Source organism: Sminthopsis crassicaudata, chromosome 1, assembly GCF_048593235.1.
Source record: "Sminthopsis crassicaudata isolate SCR6 chromosome 1, ASM4859323v1, whole genome shotgun sequence".
Lineage (NCBI taxonomy): Eukaryota > Metazoa > Chordata > Mammalia > Dasyuromorphia > Dasyuridae > Sminthopsis > Sminthopsis crassicaudata.
Window position 1 is genome coordinate 509,764,377 of NC_133617.1, and position 20,286 is coordinate 509,784,662.

Genomic DNA, 20,286 nt, shown 5'->3' on the forward strand with positions numbered 1-20,286 from the left:
GGCAGCAAGGCAAATCATCAGCAAACATTTATTGACCCAAAGCCAGCCCTGGTACCTCAGGGAGGATACAGAGGAGACACTCCCAGAATCATAGGGTTTTGAAGGCTCAAATGATACATTAATTCTGATATTTCCACTCTCATTTCCACTATAAAACCTACACATCCTTCAAAGTATAGGTTTAGCAAGCCCTTCTACCAGAGGTATTAGTCCTCCTGAATACTCCACAAACCTTTGCTGACTTGGTATATTGAACTCGTGACCTCCTTAGGATCAGCTTGACCCTCTCACCATTCAGAAGCCTGACAAATCCAGTCAATCTCTGATTATCTTTCTCTTCTGCTATTTATTACCAGACACCCCCCCCCCATTTTTCCCTAATCCTAACACACTCTACTCTCCCAGTGTTATTTTTGGTGGTTTCTTCATGGGAGAATTTAAGAATAATACATGTGCTATTCCAAAACATAGAATCATAGAACATCAGAGCTAGAAGGGAATCTTATTGATCCTTTAGTTTAGCCTTTCATTTTAGAAAAGAGAAAATTGAAGCTCAAGAGAGAAGTGCCTGGTGGATTTCTGAAATGTAAATGCTCACCCGGAAAATTTAAGGACTGACTTCTAAGAGCCAGTTTGAGCTGACTCCAGCACACCCCAGTGTACAGCTCTGTGTGTTTATTCTTCTGTATTATTTCTTATTATGTCTCTGCACAGTGTGAAAGGAGTGAAAGAGTTGAGGTCCTTCCTGCACGGAAGCTGGGCCCCATAGCTGAGCATCAAGGCCCTGAGCTCCCCTTGATGTTTCCTTCCTCCCCAGATGGAACATTTTGGATGAGAAGGGGGTTTTCCAGACAAGCCCAGCCTGGTTCCAGGTATATTTGTATGTATGTGACTGATGGTAGATATTGGGTTGACCTTACCCTCAGATACTGCTTTTGGTTCACATACATGTTCACCAGAGATCTGAACTTGATCAAATTCTTCTTCATTTTCCGGTACTTCTTCCTAGAGGGAAAGAGGGAAAAATGGAATCAAACTATAGGCAATGTATAGATCCCACACAGGTCCCGGTCTCCAAGAGCAGGAGTTCCAGAGGAAACTCAGAACTGCCCTCCCTCCAGCCACCCAAGAGGTATGCAGTCAAAGGCAGGATCCCAGGTGTGACACCTCCGTGTAAGCAGTGCTGGATGCTTGCCAGAGTGCCCTTATAACTGCTTACATACTCACACAGCTGCCAAAAGGATGTTTCCAAAGCACACATCTGATCCTTTTACTTTTCAGGACTCTAAGGTTATATACCGCCTTCTGTTTGATATTCCAAAAGCCCATTAAATTATAAGCTCCTTAAGTGCAGGGAATGTCTTTTACTTCTTTTTGTATCTCCAGCACTTCGTACAGAGGCTAGCACATAGTAGCTGCTTAATATGTGCTTATTGATTGATTTAGGGATTAAATCCATAAATGGGGCTCCAGTCTTCTTTCCCAGTCTTGTTTCATGACTCCCTTTCACTCAGTTAAACTAGCCCTGTTGCTGCCCATTATATATAACACACCACTCCATTGCACAAACCATTCTCTGTGCCTTTTCTTCAAGGCTCAGCTCAGATGTCACTTCTTACATGAAACCTTTCCTGATTTCCCCTTGTAGCTGCTGCTGTCTTCCCCTCCTAGTTTATCTTTTGTGTGTGTGAGTGTGGGTATAGACACACACACACACATGCATATGGCAATATATATACATTATTTATTGTATATGTATATATATATATATCTGTATAAAAATACTTCTGTAAGGCATATGTGTACAATACACAACATGTATATGCAACGTATGCCACATGCATATGTATAATACACATAATTACTAATTATATATTTACACACAGAGACCATGCATGTATATGTATACACAATATGTGTGTAACACATACATGCATATGTGTATATATATGCACGTGTGTGTGTGTATTTTCTGAACAAAGATACTAGAATGGTTTGTCATTTCCTTCTTCAGTTCATTTGACAAGTGAGGAAATTGAGGCAATAGGTTAAACTACTTGCCCGGGGTCACACAACTAGTAAGTGTCTGTGGCCCGATTTGAACTCAGAAGGTGAGACTTCTTGACTCCAGGCCTGGCACTCTACTGCACTGTGCCAGCCAGCTGCAGGTGTGAGTGTGTACATACTGCTTCTGTCATAAACTCCTCGGAGGGCAAGGATTCTTTCATTTTTATCTTTTACCCCTGGGCAGTGCCTGGTATACACTGTATGTACCTTTAAAAGCCTTCTTGGTTAATTGATTGATGTACAAGTCCTTTGGGGAAGGCAGAATATTTATTATTCTTTTATGAAAAGGAAAGAGAGGCAGGATGACATAAAATGGGTGGAATGCAGGATTTACAGGATCAAGAAGACCTGAGTTCAGATATAACTTCCGACATACTACTCCTGGGGAAGATTATTTAACTTCTCAGCATCTCAAGCAACTTCCCAAGACTAAGTCCTACAGAGATTTCTTTTTGTATCGGATAGGGATATGTATGAAAGGAATTCCCACACCAGAAGGTCTTCATATTGAAGCTAGGGCTCTTTCACATATGACAAGGACTCTGGGGTGAGAAGAAATAGCTTATCCCAGTTGACAAGGCCTAGAACAGAGCTGGGATCAAACCCTTAGTCTCCGGACCCCTTAGATTCATTCCCAGAGCAGTAGTTTTTCCACATTAAGTCCCACAGGCACAAGGACAGCTGGCTCTGCTCAGCTCTGAGATCCGAGTCCAGTTCAGGGCTCTCCCTGCCGGGATCGCCAGTAAGGATAACCGGCCTGGAACCTCCCCATCTGCAATCAGGGCTCCCTTCTCCCATAACAGACTACCCCCTCTCCTATTTGGCAACAGCTTCCAGAGCTCCCTAGTTGGCTCCGCCTAGGCCAGTACCTGGCAAGGTAGCCCCGTGAGACGCTCTGGAGGAGGATGATCTTGCGGCGCAGGGAGCGGAACCGTCTTTTGATGAAGAACCCTCGGAGGCAGCGCTGCAGCGTGAGCACCGCCAGGTGCAGGACTCGGTCCCTCATGCTCTCCAGCAGCTGGTACAGATGCTCCTTCAGGAACAGCTGGGGATGGGAAAGAGCAGGGCACCCTCGTGTCACAGACCTCACAATTACCGGAAAGAGCCCTTGCTTTAGAATCCGAGCGCCTGGGATCAAATCCTAGATCTGCCATGTACCAATTTGGGGGCAAATCACTTAAGATCTGGGGGACTCAGTTTTCCCATTTGTAAAATTAGAGGTTTAGGCAAGTGATCTTACAAGTTCCTTCAGAAAACCGGGATCCAAATTATGGATCTGCGACATTTCCTGTGCACAGCTCCTGGACAAATTCCTTAATCTCTCCTGATCTCAGTTCCTCATTTCTAAAATGGGAGGGGGTTGGACTAGATGGCCTTTAAAGGATCCTGCTCGGACCAGGAGATCATTATATCCTTCAACAACAATACTATACGATGATCAATTCTGATGGACGTGGCTCTTTTCAACAATGAGATGAACCAAATCAGTTCCAATAGAGCAGAAATAAACTGAACCAGCTACACCCAGAGAAAGAACTCTGGGAGATGACTATGAACCACTACACGGAATTCCCAATCCCTGTAATTTTGTCCGCCTGCATTTTTTATTTCCTTCACAGGCTAATTGTACACTAGTTCAAAGTCCGATTCTTTTTGTACAGCAAAACAACTGTTTGCTCATGTATACATAGATTGTATTTAATTTATACTCTTAATATATTTAACATGTATTGGTCAACCTGCCATGGGGGGGGGGGGGAAGGAGGGGAAAAGTTGGAAGAAATGATTTGGTAATTGTCAATGTTGTAAAATTACCCATGCAAATATCTGGTAAATAAAAACTATTAAAAAAAAAAAAAAAAGGATCCTGCTCATTAAATCTATGACAATTGTTGATGATGATGATGTTGAGTCCTATCTGACTCTCTGTGACTCCATTTGGGGTTTTCTTGGCAGAGATACCGAAGCAGTTTGGCATTTCCTTCTCCGGTTCATTTTATAGGGTTAAGTGACTTACCCAGGGTCATACTGCTAGTCTGTGCCTGAGTTTGGATTTGAACTCAGGGGGGATGAATTTTCCTGAGCCCAGGCTCCATACTCTATCCACTGCTTCCCCTTAGCAGCCCCAAATCTATGATCCCTTCAGCCTAAATATAGATCTATGATCCTCTATCTCCACCCTCAGGTGGGCCAAGGCTCAGGTCATTCAGGCACTGAACACATTTGTACTAAAGGCTTTCTCTTGCTGGTAGAGGAAAGGTAAAAGGAAAGTTTTACACTAAAAAAATATATATTGTTTAAGCTACAAAACAAATATGTAAGGAAAGTAGTACAAATCTGTGATTATTTCCCTGGAGACAAAAATATGAACTATAAGGAAATTAATCTGCCCAAAGGAGAATTGAAGATAAGTAGAAACTGACTACGGAAGACGATAAGAGAGACTAGGACCATTTGCCCGTTTGCCTGAGGGGAAGGCTGCCCCAGGATCTTCCTTTTATCCACAATGACTTTGAGTTCTTCACCTCAGCCTCTTTATACTCCAGGTAAATCTGTATTTTTAACAAGAAATAATCATAGCTTCATAGAATGCGTGTTAGGGCTTAATCAGACCATAGACTGGTTTTCTAGCCCAAACCCCTCCTTTTTACAAATGAGGAAACTGAAACCCAGAGAGCTCAAATAGAGATTTGAACCTGTCTTCTCTAAGTCCAAATCCAACCTTCCCTTCCCCTTTCCCCTTCTCCTTTTCCCTTTCCCTCCTCCTCCTTCCACCCCCCAATTAACAGAGCTTTAATGATGGCAACTTAGGCAAGCATCAGTGGAATGGCTTAAAACAAATGCAGACAGTAATTGTTTCTGCTCTGGCCAAAAACTCTGAGTCTTCCCCTTTAGAATGATTCTTGTGAGAAGGTAGATCAGACCATCTTTTGTCTCAATTATTGCCTAACCTTTAATCACTAAATGGGTATTGCATCAGACAAAGTGAGACCTGGGGAAGACTTTAGCTTAGAGAGTCTAGGGTCTCCCACTGTATCCGGGGGCATCTCCAGTCATCTTGACCCAAATCTTGCCATTGAGCTCCAATGACTCCGGAGGAAAGAGTGAGGCTGATAACTTTGCACACCACTGAAATCCAATTAACTTGCAAGTCAAGACATCACTCTCATGATGTCATGGGTCTTCTCTCAGTAGGTCAAACAGTAACAGTGGGGATGAGGGTTAGGGAAAGAGATAATGGAGAAGGAAGGAGGCAAAGACATTATCAATACATAAATAGCAAAATATAATTTAAGCATTTATTAAAACAACTAAATTAAACCAACTAGTTTTAGAAAGGAATAGTTGATAGCTGAGAGTTTTCCTTGTAGAAACAAGGATAATTGAAAGGTGGGGTACGGTGAGGGGAAGGGCTGGTGATGAGAAGGTAGGCAAAGTTATTGATCCGGAGGAGAGGAGCTCTAATGGAGTATTAGGAAGGTGACAAAGTCAGTCTAAAGACTTCCATTTGGCCAGTCAGTCCTTCCTTGAATATTATAGTTGATAATCAGGTAGGGCTACTATCATCAGGCAATAATAGTATATGCCTACTAGGTCTCAGGTATCGTGCTAAATGCTGTTGATACAAAGAGGCAAAAAATAGTTCCTGTCCTCAAGGAGCTCACAATCTAATGGAGGAGACAGCAAACAAACACATATGTACAAACAAGCTACAACCAGCTTAAATAGTCCCCGAGATCTGGATTCCCCCTTACCTTGCTGACCCCGATACAGTACATTTGGTGGGTGACTGTGCAAAGTCTATTGAGCACTGAGACACAGGCTTCCCCTGTAGCTGGTATGTCGTGTTTCAGAGACACCAGGCATCTGTACCTGAATGTGAATGGAGAATCCCAATAATTATCGCTCCCTGCTTAAAATAATTATACTTTCCCCCTAATTTTCCTCTTTTCCCCAAGGTGCTATTGCTTCCTGGCCCAATGAAAAATAACAAACACATATTTTCTATTATCCATCATTTTACAGCATCTTGGGCTCCCGGGGTATTACCTCTGATGGTCAATTGTGTTCATGGAAGAACATATAAATTGAGAGCTGTTCATCAGTTAATAGGAATTTTAAAAGTAATCCTCTTCCCAAGTATCCCAGCATCCAGAAGAGTCTGGAGCTAGTATATAAGTAAAACATTTCTGCTCGAGAGGTGAGAGGAAGAGTGATGGACCAAGCCCTTAGTGCCCCTTCCCTTCCTATTGTTGTGCCACAGTTTCCTTTTATTGTCCTGCCTCAGTTTCCCTAAATTGTCCTGCCTCTGGTTCTCTAAATTGTTCTGCCTCAATCCCCCTGGTAGCAATCCCACTTCCTGACTATTAGGACTGATATAATTTAGGGCTAACTACTCTAGGATCATAAATTGTAAGTCAGTGTTTAATCTCAGATAAAGGGGAGATCTTCTATTCTAGACATCCTGGCTCCTAAGTCCTTCTAAGTTATCGAGGTAATTTATGGTCCTCACCCTTCAGTCTGTCCATTCTTGGAAATCACCATTCACCAGTGCTCACTCTACCACTCACCAGTGCATATTCTACTAGAGCCCTATAAAAATCATTAGAATCTCACATTCGATGCTGAATTCTTTGAGACAAAAGTCCAGTTCAGCCCTGGGGAAAAATGGATTCTGCTCTATCCTCAGACAACCTCTCCCTCTCAGAAATTCAAATAAAATATTAAAAACTTGCCTCAGTTTCTCTGGTATTACACTGTAGGGTAAATTTCTGATTTCCTGATGATGAGCAGGGAAGGTTGCATGTTTTCTCTAGGTATCCAGGATCTTGGATACCCTGAACTCCTCTCTATGGGAGTGGGGGGGTACCTGTCAATGAAGACCTGGAAAGGAATGCGCACGGGGAAGCCCTCCTTTCGGATCCGGATAGTCTCCATGACCCCTGAGTATCGGAGCTGTCCCATCACCACATCTGGCTCAAATAGATCAGGCTCCTGTGGTGGAGAGAAGACTTATTAGGCTTTTCACTTATCCACCTTTCCTACTGTTTGGGAGAGTTGGAGCAGGACAGCAGAGCCATAGGATTAAAAGGAGAGGGAAAGTGCCCTCTGAGTCAAATTTTAGCCTCCTTTGCCTGACATTCAAGACTCTTCCATGTGATACAATTTTCCTTTCCTTTTGGTCTCACACTTCTCCTCTCCTCAGATCGAAATTGGGCCATGTCCTGGCCCTTGGATTGTATCGCTTGGGTTGCACACCTCCGAGCCTTTGCTCATGCATTTCCCAACCCCTTCCCTTCACTCACTCAATTTCAAGCCATACTCTAAGAACCTAACAAAGGGTAACCTCCCCTTCTGAATTCTCAAAACACTTTCTATTTCTCTTTGTAAATAAAATAAATTATTTTATTTTATATTTATCTGTATACGTGACATGACTGTATACTCCAGGAGGGCAAGGAAGGGTGTCTTATTTAAACTTTGTACCTCCTCCAGTGACTAATATAGTGCACTTGCATACAGATTTGTGAACTTGAAATGTTGATAGAGAGAACAGGAGATAAAGGAAAGAGAGAAAAGAGAAAGGAAAATAAGAATATTATGTGTTTCTGGGGAATGGAGAAAGAAAAGCCCAGGGTCTCACTACTCAGTTCCCTCCCTTTTCACCACCCTTATCCCCTTACCTTTTTGTGGTTGGGTTTGAGGCATCGCACAAACAGAGGGTTGCACCTAAGAATCAAGTAAGAAAGTAGGTGAAAGACTCTGAAAGTCCAGACTTTTCCTTCTCTCCTCCCTCTAAAGCAGTGCTTCTCAAACTTTTTGGTCTCAGGATTCCTTTATACTCTTAAAAATTATCGGGGACCCCAAATAACTTTTGTTTATATAGATTATAGTTATATGAAAAAAATTTTAAATTTAAGATAAATTGTTTTATAAATGAATTTTAAAATATATCCATTAAATAATAGTAAATCCATCATATATTAATATAAATAACATTTAATGAAAATAACTATTTTTCCAAAACAAAAAATAATTCATGAGAATTGTTACACATTTTTACAAATCTCCTTACTGCCTGGTTCAATAGAACACATCTGTTTCTGCAGTCTCTTGTGAGATATTGTTTTTGCTGAAGTATATGAAGAAAATTGCCCCATACAGGTATAGTTGAAAGAGTATTTTAATAGGCAAATAGCCTGACTTCACAGAGCTGACCTCACAGACCCCCTGGAGGGGCATCAGGAACTCCCAGAGTTGGAACTTCATTCCACCCTCCCAATCACCTCATCCTGCCAGAGAAGAGTAATTTTACAACCAACCTTAATCAAAGCCTACTAAACTACCCATGGGATAGTAACTGCTCTGCTCCTTCCCTCCAACAAAATTTTGAGCTATCCTTGGCAGGGCTGGAGGCAGATAAATCAGTCACTCCTCTGCCTCAGGTGCCCTTCTCTGATGAGGAAGAAGCTATGACCCAGAAATTTTGGTCTGCCTCCCAGGGCTCTTTTCACCTCTCCATCTTGTCCACCAGGTCCAGGAGAGACTGCTGAAACTTGGCAGCCACAGTGGGAGCCTTGTAGAGACGAGTGAGGGTGTTATTCTTCCCCAGCCGATGATGGGAGATCAACTGAGCATGACTGGCAAAGAGATGAGCCACAACCTGGCACCCGTTGAGCCAGAGGGAAGGAGAGAGAATGACAGAGTGAGTTTTCTGTAGAGAAGTCCATGAGCCAGTGGGTGGGTGCTTAGTCAGCAGCGTGCATGCATCTATGTATACATCTCTTCAGCCTTGGACATTTTCATTCATTCATTTCCTCAATCAACAAGTATTTATTTAGTGCTCCCAGAGCATGCCCTGGTGCTGGGGACAGATACGAAGATCAAAGCAAATAATTCCTGCCCTCAAAGAACTTATACTTTATAAGAGAAAATAACAGGTAGACTGATAGATCAATCTAAAATACAAACAATAAAATATCCAACCTACAAAATAATTTCAAGGCCAGTGGAAGGGAGATACCTTTCTAGAAGAAAGAATTCTGGGAGAGGTGGGGAGGGTGGTGGGGAGAGGAAGATGGCATGTTGGGGAGGACTCACTTGAGTTTTACTTCGGACAAACAGGTCTAGTACATCCTGCCTCACCTGATCATAATTTTTGTCTAAGAATTTGTGCACCTGAAAAAAAATACAATAAAATTTTTTTTAAAAATGACAGGGTAGGTTAAGGTAGCTCCTGCAGCATTAGTCACTCCATTTGGTGAATGGGAAAATCTGTCCAGCAGAGGTCAAGCAATTTAAAATCATAGAATGTTACAGTGGGAAAGGGATCTTAGAAACCAATCCTATTGTTTTCCAAATAAGGAAACTGAGGTCCTGAGATTTGTTAACTTGCCCAATGTCTTGACTAAGGTCACAAAATAATGTTAAATGGTGATGCTGGTATTCAAACTGGGGACTGTTTGATCACAGAGACCTAGGATACTATAAGGGATACAGTTCTGAGCCTGAAGTTAGAGAGACCCAAATATATGTTAGCTATATATATTGCAATTCTCTTGAACCTCAGTTTTCATTTCTGTAAAATGAGGATAATAATATTTATCTTACAGTTGTTTTCAAAATCAATAAAGTCCTTAAAACAATATATGAGAAAGAACTTTGCACACCTTAAATCCCATAGTATGAACTATTATTTTCATTTCCTGAGGTTCTGAGAATGAAGGCTCTATATAAGTCTAACATCACTTTGAATCCCCAGAATTGAGCATAGTGTCTGGAAATAGGAAAGCTTAAGTCAAACATAAAAGTTTTAACTAATCAACAGGGATTAAGCACTATATACATTAGATATAGGTACAAAGAATAAAATAATCCCTTCTTGTCATGATCCTGGAGAAATTTCCAAGTAATTCAGGGGTTCCGGGAATCACTCTCCAAGCCTCCCCCCAACAAGTCAAAACAGGTGGAGAGGTGGAGACAGGTATGTTTGGAGAGGTGAGTCTCTCACCTGGTAGGTGACTTTGCCAGCATAGTGCTTGATGGTGAATTCAGGCAGGGGCATCTTGGGCTTGGAATAGAGAGGGTTGGAGCCATGGTGGTAATGACATTTCTGTAGGAAAGTGTGGTCTGTGGCCTGGGGAATAGGGATGCCCAAGCAGTGATCAGACAAGGGAAGGAGAAGGGGAAAAGGGAAAGAGGGGAAGAGTCTTTTTCCTGGAATGGCCATAAAATATTAAAATTAAGTAAAATTAAGATAGATCTGCCTACTGGACATTTATACTTGGATGTTTTATTGTCACTCAAACACGCTATGTCTAATACTGAACTCATCCTTCTACTCCCACCAAACTAGCTCTTCTTCATAACTTTTCTAACTTTATAGACATTCCTACTCTTCTACACTACTTATTTCCCTTACCACTTATCCCTGACTATTCTCCACCCTTTGTCTCCCATATTCACTCACCTCAACATTTTTAATATCCTTTCGTTCTTACTGCTATTTCTCAAGTACCAGTTCTCATTATCACTTCATCTAAACTTTCTTTTTCCCTCCTGAGCCAATTCGGGTTAAATGACTTGCCCAGGGTCACTTTCTTAATAGAGATAAAATAAACTTTCTTAATAGAGATCTCTCTTCCAATACATTTTATATACCACTACTAGACTGGGGTTTTCTGGCACATGACTCACTCCAATGCTCAAAAATATTCAATGGTTCCCCATTGTCCAGGCAAGTTAATCTGAGGGGATTTTTAGGAAAAGGTGATTTTTTAAAAGAATTCCTATAGTTACAACTATGTTCTCTATGGGGAGTGGTCAGAAGAGAAGGTCTATGAGACTTACCTGGGGGAAGCAACTCTGGTCATCTAGAATCCTGAGGATTCCATAGGGCTTCAGGCAGATAAGGTTGATACAAGGCTGGTTGTCAGTGAAGGTGATTTCTCTCCAGTCTATTTGCTCTCGGATGTACTCATCCTGGGTAAAGGTTGCCCACTCCCAGGTTTATATAAGATTTTTTTGGGGGAAAGGGTGAGTAAGGTGACCCTTTCAGAAGCTTCACCCAGTCCCAGTTATTTTCTCCCCACAGGATCTAGTATAACGTTGGGCATACAGTTGGAATTCTATACATGAATCTCTGAAAAACATCTGTATGAATATCATGCTACATCCTCAGATGAGACCTTGCTCTTCATGGAGCTCAATACTAGCTGGAGATAAAATGTGTGAGATGATGAAAAGGCAATTTATTGTTCTCTGAGGAATTAAAAAATGGTGGAAAGCCAAACGGCTCATCTACCTGGACCTAAAAGGATGGGTAGGAATGGAGAGGCAGAGAGGAAAGTGGAGACCATGGAATGTGGAGCATTATCCCTACTTCAGGGTAGGAGGAATGGAATGAGCAAAGGCATAGAAGCAGGAATACTTAATAGCTTGGTTTGGAAGACTCTCCCCTTCCTCTCCTGTGCTCCAGCAACCTCCCCTTTCTGGGTCCTCTACAGCTGATTTCCTAAGCCTATCGATGAGAGAAGATCTGCCAATGAACTGATTGACTGCTGAAGGAGATGGATGTCTCTGAGAGACCAACTCAAATCAAGACAGAAAGTTAGAATCGGGAGACCCCCTCCTTCCCCAGATCCCTCCCTGGCTCACCTGCTCCTCTTGGAAGACAATCTTGTTGAAAAAGTACTGCAAGTACTCATTGGCGTAGTTGATACACAGTTGCTCAAAGCTGTTGAAGCTGAGATCCTGATCACAGAAGAGCCCAATTACAGGCATCCCGAGAGTGGGCAATGGGGAGGAAAGGGAGAGTATAATCCTAAATCTCAGAGGTTGGTGTCATTAATCAGCAACAAACAATTATTAAGTGCATCCTATATTCCAGGCATAGAGATAAGAGTTAGGGATATAACCATAAAAATGGGAAAAAAAAATCACAAGCTTACATTCGAACAGAAGGATAGCATTCAGGGAGGAACTTCCTTTTGTGTCTTTCCTCAATCAAATACCCCTCCCTCATCATTTACTTCCATGTGATCTCCTATTTCATAACAAAAACTTGGCTCCTGCCATGGATTAAATGAGACACAGACAAATGAGAACAAAAGAAAAAAAAGGGAAGAAATAAGAACCAACCAATCAGCCAGATCTATCAGACTAAAAGAAAAGACAGGCAGAGAAAAACAGACAAATGTGAGAGGCACAGGTGCAAAGGACCAAGACATCCAAATATAAAGATAGACACATTCATCTAGAGTATGTATTGACTTTTTAAGTCTCCTGATGCTCAGCCATGACTGAGATCCAGAAATAGTATGGCTTTCCTGGCCTCTTACAAGTCCAAGCTAAAATCCCACCTTCTATGGGATCCCTTTTATTTTTGGATTCTCCTTAATGTTAGCCCTTTTCCTCTGTTGATTATTTCCAGTCTTTTCTATCTACATCTTATTCTGTATAGTTGCTTGTATGTATAGTCCCCCATTAGCTTGAGTTCCTTAAAGATAGGGACTATTTTTTCATTTTTCTTGGTATCCCCAGTGTTCAACATAGTGGCTGGCACATATTAGGCAATTATTGGCTGACTGAAAATGGTGAATTCTCTAGGCAAGAGAATAAGAGTTGGACCTTGAATCTATTCTTCCCCTCATACCCACCTCAAAACCATAGATATCCAAGATGGCAATGGAAAGAGCATCCTTCTGGGGGTAAACCAATATGTTGATCCTGTCGATAAGCCAGCCAAATAGCATCGAATACAAAATCTTGGCAATAGCATCTCTGGAATAGAGAGGAAGCTAGATTGGATTGGAGAGGAGGAAGAGAAGGAAAGCAAGCAGGAACCTGGGACAGACAAGGGAGAGCAACATTGGGGAAGAGTAATCTAATTAAGATACACCATCCCTGTGTCTGGGTCCCACTACCATACCTGGCATCCACGGCACTTTCCACAGTGAGGGGGGTATAAATCTTCTCTCTCATTGTCTCCTGAAGAGAAATGCCAAAAAGATAGAGCCAGGGATGAGTTTATTCAACAACTTCCTGATACACTAATTTGTGGGGGTTTAGTTTAACTTCGACCTGATGAAGCTGGGGTGGGGAGTGGGGATTTTCTCCCTTTTATAGGTAGGGAAATCAAGGCCCAGAAAGATCTAGTGGCCACATAGTCCACTACCAGAGAAAACTATTTAGTAAGGTATTCAAGACCACCCTATTCCCCTCACTTAGGGTAAGACTCAGGATTTAAGTTGTTCAGGAACCGACCAAAACCCCGTAAAGGTAAAAAAAGGCAGCTATAGAAAGCTTCATTATGGAGAATTTATGAGAAGGCTGGTTGCAAGCTAATCTATCAATAATTTCATAGACCTCTCCAAGTATCAAATATATGGAGAAATTAGGTCTTGTATCTCCATCTTTGGCTTCCCTAATTTCCTTCGAAGCTCAATTCAAGTGCCACCTTCACTGTTAGTACTATCTCTTCAAATGACATTGTATTTTTTTGATATATATTTGATTTATACTTTTTGTCTCCTCCCATACAATGTAAGTTCTTTGAGGGCAGGAATGATTTCATTTTAGTCTTTGTAAAACCCAGTACCTAGGATAGTCCCTGGTACATAGTGGCCAGTACCTAGGATAGTTCCTGGTACATAGTGGCCAGTACCTAGGATAGTTCCTGGTATGTAGTGCCCAGTATTTAGGATAGTTCCTGGTAGGTAGTAGTTGCTTATTTAATACTTGATTGATATGTAACTTAGAGTTGTAGGTTTAATAATTGAAGAGATATTTGTAGATTTCTATTTATCTAATCTATCTATTGTTTTTATATGGATTGTATACATATAATCTCTATGTATGTAGGTAGATAGATAGATATAGATATTTTAAGTGAGGAAGCAAAGGCCCCATTAACATGAAGGGATTTATCCAAAGCTGAAGTACAGGGAGGACAGGTGGTTCCATAGATGGAATTTGAACTCAATTCCTCCTGAGTTCAAATTCTGCACTCTACTTAGTTTCTTAAAAGAGAACCTGTCATGACCCCAACCTGATCCAAAGCAGAAGGATTGATACTAAAAGTGCTGGAGATTTACTATTCTCTCTTCATCATACATGACTACACAGTGATCTGTGCACCAGGACTCACAGTCACTTTGAAGGTGATGGCCTTCTGCAGTCCCTCTGGGGAGATCTGGAGCAGTTCCGCCACAACCTGGATTTCCCGGGCGCTCACCACAGAAGCTACTTCCTGGGCATCTGTCTAAGAAATCCAAGTTGACCCAATTAGACTAGAAGAGGGAAACATTTCATCAGAGAGAGTTCTCAGAAGACAGCAAATCCCTGAAAAGGAAAAATGGCTTCCTAGTCTCTCCTGGATCAATTTTAACTCAAGGGGTGAAATGGAGATTAATCTGTATCTGAGAGGTGTGCTAGAGTCAAGTGACTCAAGAGAAATGATTATTACATTTTCAGTGTGAACATTTACACCTTGGAAATCAGCCAAAACTCCAAATCAGGCCTTACTTTATTGATTTTTGCCTTAAGAAAGTGATGGAGAAAAATGCTAACAATGTAGATTAAACTTAAAAGCATACTGAGGGTTGGAGAGCCAGTTAAACATTTACCAGTCCCTCTCTGCCTATGCTAGTCTTAGAGAGTTCTGCTAGGTATTCTGAACTGGAAGGCTCAAGTCATCACAGATACTTCCCAGTGAGCACATGCTGATAACATACATTTGAGAGGCCCTGAGGAAAAATACACCCCAATCATTTTCCTTCTCATTAGGTATGGGACACCTTCTTTTGATTTATACATATCTTTTATGAGTGTTTTGTTGTTGTTTTGTATGCTTTCTCTTCTATTACAACATAAGCTTCTCAAGGGCAGGGATTTTGTTTTTCTTTGTATCAGTAGAGTACATAGTACTTGACATATGGTGCTGTACCAATGCTTGTGAACTAACAGACACAAAGAAGAACAGACATTATATGAGGACCCAGTCTTGCTACCTCACTACAGCAGAATCCAATCTGGACCCTTTCCCTTTCCCTTTGTACTACTTACACTTGGCCTAGCAGAACTGTAAGGAGCCAGAAATGATTATATTACCACTTCCCCTTAAATACGTTTACTATATATAGCTTCCCTCTAGATGGAAAGAATATTAGTTTCTTCTGATGCAATGGCCACATCTGTTCTTTTCACATTTCTGTGCCTCAGATGCATTGCTCCCCCCCTCCCATAGTACTAACAACTGATAGAGGCTTTTAAAGGTATGATCCATAGCAGTCCCTTTCAGTATCTTACTCCCTCAGGTGTCTCTGTCAGGAAACCCCAGGATAACTTTCCTTTGTGAAGAACTCTCACAGAATCTGGATGAACCAGACTAAGTTCTTTGTACACCAAATCTGAAACACTTTTTCTTTTTTGAGCCTGGGTATCTACCACAAAGACTAAAGAGGAGGACAAGGAGGAGAAGGGAGAGAGAGAGAGAGAGAGGAGGAAAGGGAAGAGGAAGAGGAAGAAAGAAGGAAGGAAGAAAGGAGAAAGAGGGGGAGGAAAAATGGGAAGGAGGAAGAGGGGGAAAAGGGGAAGGAAGAGAGGAGGAAAAGAGGAGGAAGAGAGAGATAAGAAGGGATGGAGAGAAAAAGAAGGTGAAGAAAAAAGGGAAGGAAAGAGAGAAGGAAGGAGGGAAGGAGAGAGAGAAATAGAGAGAGGGAGAAAAAGAAAAAGGGAGAGAAAAAAATGAGGCCAAAGATAATAAGGAACTAAGAAAAAGCAAGCCAAGTTCCATTTGTTTTCTTAGGTACCCCAGGGTACCATCTATAATGATACTTGGTATGGCTTTAATATTATGAATCATCTCATAACTTATATGTTTGTGGTTGTTAGCAGGAAAAAAACCCTAAGGAACTCTCTTAAAGATTGTGCTCCATCTTCATGAGAAGAGACAAGATGGAAAACTTTTTCTAAGAGAATCAGGAAAAATAGAAATTCTACAAGAAGATAAGCATCTAAGGACACTTGCTAAAGAATAGCAAGGACCCCAGCTTGGGAACCAGAGATTTCTCCAGGAAAAAGGATATAGCTCCAGCAGGCTTCATGTCCTCCTTCATGCCTTCCCATTCTCCCTGAGTCAGATTGCCCTCTTGCTGCCCAGGCCACCACTTTGCCCAGAGGGGTTGTAGAAAGCTATTACTTTCAACGTAAATCTGAGAAATGGGACATACAGTCTCTGGGGGGATACCCCGGCTGCCCTTTATCTCTAGAGATTGTTGTAGTGATAGAGAACTAGAATCCATCCTTTGGATAACCTAGAGACAACAGCTTGGTCATTTATTTATCCCCAAGGAAGTGGCCTAATACTGGGAATTCTAGGCCAAACTTGAGGGCACAGGAGAAATCAAGATAATTGAGAGGAAACAAGAAATATTTTGAGTATTCAAGGATTTTGTGATTCCCTGGAATCACACCCTAGAAAAGGATACAGGGGCAATGACTCAGACCTGAGGAGAGCAAGACTGGATTTGTAGGGAGGGGAAGGATGAGGACTCAGTTAGGGTGGGGTTTTAGGAGGGATCTGGAGAAAAGAGAGAAATCTTCAACACTTTTCAAATATCAACCATTCCCCATGTCATCTGTATGGTTCCTCAAAAAAGAAGTGGGCCTTTAACAATAGCAGACATAAGGGAAAACATTTGACTATCTAAAAATTAAATACTGGCATAAGTAACAAAAAGGTGACAATTGATATTCTATTCCTGTTCACTTTGAGGGAAATGAAATAACCCTCTTTGGGGCACATTCATCTGCCTGAAGGCAGGGAGGGAGCTTCAACTGATGACTTCTTAACAACTCTCTTCCTCTAAAATTCTGAGGCCACAGATTCTGGGGTCCAGTTCTCCCAAGGGATTTGTGTATAGATTTTAGGGGCTTCTTGAACATCAATGGGAAAAATTACACTTCCATTTTCATTAACTTCTTACTGAAATTTATCATTTCCTTTAAATATGAAGATAAAGCATCCATAATTTTCACAAAAGGAGTCCATGGTAGAAAAAAGGTTAAAAATTGCTAGATGCAAATCATGGGCAGAGAGAGCCCTCATCAGAAAGATCTCTAAGCCAATAGTTTATGACCTTAATATGGAGGAACCTTTATATGTACTCTACAATTGTTATCCCCCCTCCCTGTCTTCCCAAAGTCTCTCCTGCCACAGATTACCTCATACTTTTCAAAGTACACATTGCCCAGATGGAGGATGGAAGACAGAATTCGGAAGATGCTGTCCTGATCTTCAATGCTAAAGTTTAAGACCTCCATGGCACTGAGGAGTCTCTGGAAGTCAGCTTCATCACTTTTACCCAGGATCTCACAGTTGCCACCCTGAGAAAGAAAGGGTAAAAGATCTCTTTCTGTTTGGTAAATAAATCAGATGTCCTCTCACTAATGTGCTTTCTAGGTTCTTTTAGTCTCATTGTTATGACAACTAATTTATATTGGTTAAATTTGTACAGTTGTTCCTTCCATATGGAGGGAATTAGAGGCGTGGTTCCCCTGTGATCTGGGGTTTGGCCCTTTCTTTGTACCAGGAAGTTTTTCTTTTTGGAGTATTTACAGTACCTTGTGAAATTTGATAATAGGCTATATATAGGTCAACTTGATATAGAAGTAAAAATACTACTAGTCTTTATGTATTATCTACTGGCTTTCACATTCATTTTTGCAAACTTTAATTTTTTATTTATTTTAACTTTTTTAAAAGAAGAAATTGTGCATATTTATACTAAGATATAAAATATGTTGATATCCCATAACACTATACATATATTTTATGCATTTCTAAGTTTTTAAACTTTTTCCATGCCATCTGTTGGACTTTCTGTTATCTGTTGTCTGAGGCTTGCACAAAATTCCTCCTAAATTCCCACTTAATTTCTTATGCCAATTTTTGATATATTGAAACCCATAATGAAGAAAGTCACAGTGTGAAAGGTATATAATATTATTATAATGGAAGTTGATGCTATTTCTCTTTTCCATTGCCCCTTTTTATTGTACCTTTTAATGCTACATCTGTACCATTTTGTATAAAATATGCATAAAATAGACATTTTAAAAGATAAAGACAAATAGACAAATAATATTTTAAATATGTGATTTCATTTTATCTATTAATTTTAGAAAAGCCTTTTTTCTCACTAAAATATTTTTAATGTAAAGATGCATGCCCCCAAAGTGGGGTACCCTCTCAATAAGGAGCTCTAATTTTGTGCTCCCAAGTCCTGGGCTAAAATCTAGGGGAGTCTCAGCTCTAAACAAGGCCATCAGACACTTCTTGAATTCTCTCTTTGCTTTATTGATCTCTTTTAAAATGAAAGGTGAACAACAAAAACAATAACATCAATAATAATGCTTGAATGGAGATGGGAACATAATGAGAGCAAAGGGAGGAGGACCTGATAAACAAGCTTGCATGTCAGTGGGGAAGCTAAAGGAAACTTCCACCTGAATTTAGAGGTTGTACTTGCAGCTCAACCAGAAAGACTTTATTCTTCTTAAGGACTGAGCATAAGCGCTAGAAACTGGCTGGTCTGAAGCCCAAGGGAGAAGCTCTACTTACTTTCAAGCTGAAATAAGCTGAATTCTAGAACTCTGCTCAGTAGTTATAATTTGCTAACCTATTTAGTGTTTTTATTCTGAAATGATGCTGATATTGCATTTTAAGATGTGCAAAACACTTCAGAAATGTGATCACATTTGACAAAATTTTAGAGATGAGGAGACTGAGATAGACAGAAATTAAGTGCTAAACTTAAAATGACTATATATCCGAGACCACATTGGAACTCAGGTCCTCCTGACAATAGATCCAGCCCTCTGTCTACTGTATCACCCAGCTGCCCACACTGTGGGGAACCAGACCTTATAGCCTAAATAATTTGACAATATGATATTTCACTGACTCACTCACCCTAAGAGATTCAATTAGGTGAAAGGACTGGATTTGTGATTTCATTAGTATAGGGAACCTGCAAATGAGGAAACTCCTTCTGCCAGGGTAAGTTGAAACCTCCGCAATTTGTAATCTTAGGCCTTAGGGTCATACAACCAGCATGTGTCAGTAGCAAGAGTTGAATACGATTTTCCGGGCCCAAAGGCCAGCACTCTCTTCATATTGCTTCTTTAGGGGTATGGAGAGACAAATGTGGGGGGGTGGGGAAGAAGAGAGGGAGGTTGGGTTACAACTCCAAGAGGGGAATTTCCCTTTATTTCTTGGGTTCTAGCAGTGGATGAGACCATCATTCTATTCGGAAGAGATCCTGACATTTCTGTAACAGCTTTGCCCCTGGATAGTCGTGGTGTTTACCTGATTCAGGTAGTAATAGGTCTCAGCTTCCTGGAGACTGAAGGTCTGCTTCAACTGGGCTGGGAGTCCTGCCAACATCTCATAGAATATGTGGTAATTTCGTTCATTCTTGGCCTGTGGAGTCAGGGAGGATGGGGAAGAAGGAAATGAAAAGGAACAATTTAGCACAGACCCAAGAGCAAGTAGTTTCCCTTGCCCAGCCCACTCCTTCCTCCCACCATGTCTGTATCCCTTCAGTGTGGGGAGGTACCTGAAACACAATTCGGGATTTTTCAAGGAGATACTGAGACGTTATGGCACCACAAATCAAGCCGCTGGAAAGAAATCAACGTTTTGTAATTTTTTTTTTAACTAATAGCTTTTTATTTTCAAAATACATGCAAAGATAGTTTTCAACATTCAACCTTGCAAAACCTTGTGCTACATATGAGAACACAATGTTTTAAAACAAGTCTGATTCCTCCTCTGAGGATCTCAAAGCACATTAGGGCACAGAGTAGGTGCACAGCACCCCTGCTTAATGACCTTCCCCAGTCCCAGTTCTGAATGTAGCCATGAAGGTGGAGGATAGTTGGACATGATAATTTGGGTTCAAGGGAATCATACCCCAAGAAACCCCAGCAAGGGTCATTCCTGGGGAGTTTCTTGGTCCTTGGACTAGATTTTTGAGAGCTGATTCTGGGCAAGCAGAGATTGGCAACCTTTGTGCCCCCTATTCTTCTCCCACCTCTGTCATAGGAGAGGTACAGCAAGAAGGCCAGTGATGATAGATTGTGGAATATATGGAGAAGAGGACAGCATAAGAACACTGGAAAAGTAGGTAAGATCTAGATTATGTTGGGACATTA

General features: G+C 41.1%; 1 protein-coding gene across 1 annotated transcript in view; it reads right to left on the minus strand.

Annotated features, from left to right (window-relative positions):
- Window positions 1–20,286, minus strand: part of MYO15A (myosin XVA) — a 122,743-nt gene that overhangs the window by 73,124 nt on the left and 29,333 nt on the right. The window contains 16 exon segments of the mRNA XM_074281540.1: window positions 894–1,005; window positions 2,937–3,112; window positions 5,823–5,940; window positions 6,938–7,062; window positions 7,752–7,797; window positions 8,583–8,731; window positions 9,169–9,246; window positions 10,079–10,204; window positions 10,918–11,049; window positions 11,725–11,820; window positions 12,726–12,849; window positions 12,998–13,056; window positions 14,216–14,329; window positions 17,293–17,454; window positions 19,439–19,552; window positions 19,689–19,752. Coding sequence (XP_074137641.1) covers window positions 894–1,005; window positions 2,937–3,112; window positions 5,823–5,940; window positions 6,938–7,062; window positions 7,752–7,797; window positions 8,583–8,731; window positions 9,169–9,246; window positions 10,079–10,204; window positions 10,918–11,049; window positions 11,725–11,820; window positions 12,726–12,849; window positions 12,998–13,056; window positions 14,216–14,329; window positions 17,293–17,454; window positions 19,439–19,552; window positions 19,689–19,752 — 1,795 coding nt within the window.